At 41.6% G+C, this 5,688-nt stretch overlaps 1 protein-coding gene across 1 annotated transcript; it reads right to left on the reverse strand.

Moving 5' to 3' along the window:
- Positions 1–2,699: 2,699 nt before the first annotated feature.
- LOC106599593 (cerebellin-2) lies at positions 2,700–3,697 on the reverse strand. The gene is made up of 3 exons (XM_014190885.3): positions 3,331–3,697; positions 3,107–3,226; positions 2,700–3,020 (listed from the first exon to the last, which is right to left on the reverse strand). Exons 1-3 carry the CDS (start codon positions 3,601–3,603, stop codon positions 2,823–2,825), a joined length of 591 nt encoding a protein of 196 aa, XP_014046360.1. The 5' UTR covers positions 3,604–3,697; the 3' UTR covers positions 2,700–2,822.
- Between the last annotated feature and the right edge of the window lie 1,991 nt (positions 3,698–5,688).

Genomic DNA, 5,688 nt, shown 5'->3' on the forward strand with positions numbered 1-5,688 from the left:
CTACCCTTTGCCTGGTTAAGAAACACAAGCTACTTTATGAAAATAAAAACAACAGCATTAGCAACCGCATTTTACATTCATAAAGCATATCGCAGGCCATTCTAAAACTATTCTACTTGCAGACCAGACCATTCATCCAGAATGACTGGGTTTACCACGACTTTAGGGCACCATTCTGGCGATGCCAATAGAGGGCGGCCTGAGAACGTTCATAACCGCATGAAGCGACCGAGTGACTGAGATGACACCTATGAATAGCTGACAACATGGGGCGGTTCAACAGGACCACATTTTTGGAAAGCTCGGACAGAAATATGCTATGTAGAACAAACATGCCTCTCTGACATGTTGAATAATCGATGTTGGCTCTATTCATGCGATTTATATAGACCCACTCCTTATTAGATATAACTGTGCATGTCACGACTTCCGCCGAAGTCGGTCCCTCTCCTAGTTCGGGCGGCGTTCGGCGGTCGAAGTCCTTCTAGCCATCGCCGATCCACCTTTCATTTTCCATTGGTTTTGTCTTGTCTTCCCTCACACCTGGTTTCAATTACATAAATTACATGTTGTGTATTTAACCCTCTGTTCCCCCCCCCCATGTCCTTGTCGGGAATTGTTTCTTGTAGTGCTTGTGTACGTTATGCTGGTGGATACGAAGTTTTGTTTGACCCATTCATTTATTGTCCTGTTTACGGTGGTTTTATGTTTATTAAACAACACCGTTGTAAATCAGTTTTCGCTCTCCTGCGCTTGACTTCTCTGCCGCCAGTATGCACCCCGTTACAGTGCGGTCTACCTGTCTGTGGGAAAAACTAACAGGTTACCTAGGTTTCCCGATTAGCTCACAGCAAAAACTTGACCTTTTTCAAACGCAATTTTATTGTTAGTCTGCTTGTTTTAGTCAATTACAAAACGACATTTAATAAAAGTATAACATGTCTAAAGATGAATCTTCTCACGGGCTCTATTTCCCTACTTGGGAGCATTACGAACCGTAGGTCAGGACTTTTCACCAGGCTACATAAAACAACACAGCAGCTTTTCGGTATGTTTTGTTATTTCTGTATACAATGTGTCAATAGGAAAGAATGTTGGTTTTCCCCAATTTGTTGTCGTGGGTCAAGGGAATTCCTTATTATTACTACATGAATACCCGACTGGGACTGTCTGCAAAGTTCGAGAAAGTTTTGCAACTGAACGTGACCCTGGTAACATTAACGTTACCAGTAGCATATATGCACACATTTGGTGGCACAGAAAAAAATGAAAATGGATAGCAAGCAATTTATTGACTACATTTATTTTGCCACTACACTATATCTGACTGGGTAAATAACTTTATTTGGAGTTAATGTGGACCCACTGTCTCAGACTTGACCACTTGGACTAGGATTCGAGCACTGGGACTCGAACATCAGTCATAAGGACTCGTGACTCCATTCGTTACTCGACCAACATTGGTGACTCAGACTTGGACTCGAGCACAGGGGACTTGGTACTCAATTCGGACTTGAGTTTTAGTGACTCGACTGCATCACTGGGCAAAACATTAATTAGCCCCCGTTCTACTTTTGGACACCAATGTGGCTGCGACGTCTGTGGAACGTTGATTACAATGGCACTGACGCGGCCCAGTGACGGAGGTGCAACCCATACTACTTTGCCTATATGTAGGCTGAATTAGGAATGGCCAGATGATTTACATGGCCAGATAACCCTTATATATTATATGGCTCAGTTGGTAGAGCATGGTGTTTGCAACGCCAGCATGGTGTGTGCAACGCCAGGGTTGTGGGTTCAATTCCCACGGGGGGCCAGTACAAAAAATAAATAAAAATAAAAAAATGCATGAAATGAAAATGAAATGTATGTATTCACTACTGTAAGTCGCTCTGGATAAGAGCGTCTGCTAAATGACTAAAATGTAAAATATATGTTTGTCATTTTTCTGCTGTTGGGAAGGAAATGTGATGTTATGTTATGCAGAAAAATATGTTGGTAGGACAAGGCTATGTATCTTTGTGCACATGGGAGTCAGTGATATATGTTTACTATAGGTTAATGAGACAATACAAATGTGATGTGACTAAAATGTGACTGAAATTAAAGGGAATTTAGTTTACTAAAATGGCGCACTGTTTGACAATGACTAGACTTAATCATTATTCAAATGACACAAATGTGACTTAATGTTGCACTGTTGGAACTAGCGCAAGCATTTCACTACACCTGCGATAACAACTGCTAAAAACGTGTATGTGACCAATAACATTTGATTTGATTTGGATGTTATTACAAAGTGACTAAGACTAGACTAAACCTTTTAAAAAGTGCCAACATTAACACTGTATCAACGTGCAATATAGGTCCAAATGCCAGCTAGCCTACATTTGCACACCTTTGGAAAATGTTATTTGATTACAATATTTCAATGGCACTACTGCAACAACGTTGACACTAGAGCCAACACTCAATTTCCACCTATTGGCTCTGTACGCTTGAGATGCGTTTTGTGGTTTCAATGGACAGCTACGGTGTGTCTACGGTTTCAGGACCATGGATAGCTACTGAATGGGCGCAACTGACAAACGCCTGCATAGGCTACTCTTCACAGTTTATATAATATCATACCAACAATCAGTCACATTCAGCCATACAAATCCCAACCTCATAGCACGGAATAATTTCGTCATAAATTACCAAAATAGCCTACTTTATCTCACAGTCAGTTATACATTTGTTCATCATTTAAATCCAGAGATGGGTGGCCAACGTCCTTGAAGAAAATAAAAAAGAGTCACTTGATTTGAGAGTTGTGATTAGAGAGGAAACACCAAGAATCCAGAAAACGTTGAGTACCTCCATCCACCCATTAGATCCCCCCTCTCAAGCTTCAAGTAGAGTTTGTCCTCCCGTTCCAGGTGCAGAAGGACTGAATTGCTCGCAGCCTCTCGAGTGACATCATGGTCCCCGGCGAAAGCTGATATTATAGGGTATTCGTTGTGCATCAAGTTTACCTGCAGAATGTCATGCAATAGGTATGATAAAGACATGAAAAGCACAATTCAATTGCATCACAATACGGACCTCCTTATACACTTACCTGTATAGTCTGTCGGTTGTAAACCTTCACCACATGGAAGCTAAAACTGTAAATGCCTCTTCTTGGTGCTTGAAATACACTCGCTTGCAGCTTGAAATGGTTGCCAATGTTCACTAATACCTGCAATGAGAAAAACATCAAACGTCCTAAAGAGCACAAACATACATTGTCAATATTAGCCTATGAAAAGACACAAATCATGAAAGACATAAATAATCTCCAACCTTGTCAAAGTAGATGGTCGGAGACGTATTGCTCATATCAGAAGGTTCGTGGTTCGTTCCCCTGAGTGCGGAGAAAGCCACTTTAGCACCGCTTGCCCGGACAGATATCCCGAAGGAAGGGGTCAACGCTCCCTCTGCAGACGGGTTCGCATCACAAACCACCAGACACTTTCCCTCCAAAACAAGAGGTTCTGTGTAATTCTGTCCCAGCGAAAAGGCAACGCCAAATCCTAGGAGGACCAATGAAAGCATGGTACAAAATCGAAGAAACATTGTCTGCTAAACTGTAACACAGTTTACGGTTTGCGATTGCTCTGCTTATCAGGTTTGTGGCAATCAGTCCCCCTTCAAACCGTTCACATGCTCTCTCTCTCTTTCTCTCTCTCTCTCTCTCGCTCTTTCACTCACTCACTCACTCACTCACTCACACACAGTATATGTATAGTGTAGTGTCAAGGCTGTGATATGAGTTACACTTGCACCATCAAGTGGTTGGTTGGCAAATGCTAAATGAGCATATATGCCTGCCTGTATCTGTCTATATAAAATAGGTACAATTACAGTTTTTCTCAATTGTTTACACACATTTTCTGAAAGCATGCCTCATATTCTCAGAACTCTACACACAAATCCAAAAACACACACACAATGGGCAAAACCCCTCAATTCTCCAGCAAAATGAAACTTTACATTCAAAAAAATAATGTTATTTCTTATCAAAATGGTATTTTGTTTTCAAATGACACACACAAACCATCATATGAATAGACATTTATAAGAACCAGTTGAACACTGATGTGCTCAATGTAAAACACTATGATGAATGGAAAACACTTCTTCTCCATTCATCTTAATGACTTAGGCCTTTTTTTGGTTCAGTGTTGCCATTACTACAGACAGTACATACATAAGTGTGTTGTAAAATATTTGAGAATATTGTTTTTATACTCAGAACACACAAATACACGGTAACAAATATATTTTATTTTCCCCACAAAAACAATCCCATTCCCAACCAACACAAAGTTGCACATACAGTGGTCTACATACAAAACAGAAGAATGTATACAGTTACAGTAAACAAATAAAAAATAAAACATTTTTTAAACTATGCTGCATCCTCTGTTCTGTTGCGGTCTGGCCACAGCACCTCATCCACATCACAAGCAATGTTTTCCCTGGCCAAGCAGCGGGGGAAATATCGCCTAGCATGGCGATTCCAGCCATGAAAAGCATCAGCTGCTATATCTCCACATGCGTCTTCCATAGCTTGGAGAAGAGGTATACGCGTTTGTGGATTTCGGTCATACACTTTCCATCTCCAGGCAGAAAAAAATTCCTCAATAGGATTGAGGAATGGAGAATATGGAGGGAGATAAACAACTAAAACGCGTGGGTGGGCAGTGAACCAGTTACGAACCAGAGCAGCCCTGTGGAAACTTACGTTGTCCCAAATGACAACGTACCTGAGCTGCTCTGGGCCATCTACCTGATCTGGTGGAATGAGTGTGTTGTGTAGGGTGTCCAGGAATGTGATCAGATGGGCGGTGTTGTAGGGGCCAAGGGTAGCATGGTGATGGATGACGCCGTGGTGGGTAATCGCTGCACACATTGTGATGTTCCCTCTGCGCTGTTATGGCGTTATTTTCTAGGACCATGTTGATGATTTCAGTTTCCTGTTCAGGAGACAGAACACGTTCTCGACCACCTTGTGTTGGTAATCTTTCAGTTCTGCCAAACAAATAGTCAAATACTGTAAATACAAAGTAGGAATACATTTCCCAAATACTTGAAACATACTTTATTTTTACAGTCCTACAGAACAGTCCACAGGCAATACTGTACTACTGTACTCATTGAGTACTGTATTGATATGCAGTACTGCAATTTTCTAGTGAGAGTAGATTTCTTACCTATTCTCATTTCGGAATGTCCGGATGATGGATGCTACAGTGTACCTGCTCAAATTTGGCTGTACTCTTTGCCCAGCCTCCCTCATTGTTAGACCATGGTTGACCACATCATCAACCAAAGTGGCTCGGATCTCATCAGAGATTACGGTGCTTGGCCTTCCTCATCCTCGTCCTCCCCGTCCTCCTCCTCTTACTCTCACTCCTCTGGCTCTGCCTCTGTTTCCAATGTAGGCATCCATTGCTCCAAAACAGAAGAGCTCACCTGTTGCACTTTTATGCTAAAGCTCTGATTGCTAATTGTAAAACTGTGTGACGGGTGTTTGCCCATGTGATGAGTCAGTGTGCATATTTGAATGGCAGTGTGTTCATTGTGAAAACAAGAGATTTTCTGCATGAAAATTGTGCCAAATGCAAAGAATTGTGTGTAGTGTTTTGAAAAAAGTGT

Source organism: Salmo salar, chromosome 03 (genome assembly GCF_965601325.2).
Source record: "Salmo salar chromosome 03, fSalSal1, whole genome shotgun sequence".
Lineage (NCBI taxonomy): Eukaryota > Metazoa > Chordata > Actinopteri > Salmoniformes > Salmonidae > Salmo > Salmo salar.

Excerpts from the sequence above, each read along its gene's own strand:
- LOC106599593 (XM_014190885.3), bottom strand. The coding sequence starts at position 3,603 with ATGTTTCTTCGATTTTGTACCATGCTTTCATTGGTCCTCCTAGGATTT. Across the intron at positions 3,227-3,330 it reads CGACCATCTACTTTGACAAG|GTATTAGTGAACATTGGCAA; the intron begins GTTGGAGATTAT and ends TTCTCATTGCAG. Across the intron at positions 3,021-3,106 it reads ACAACCGACAGACTATACAG|GTAAACTTGATGCACAACGA; the intron begins GTAAGTGTATAA and ends GACATTCTGCAG.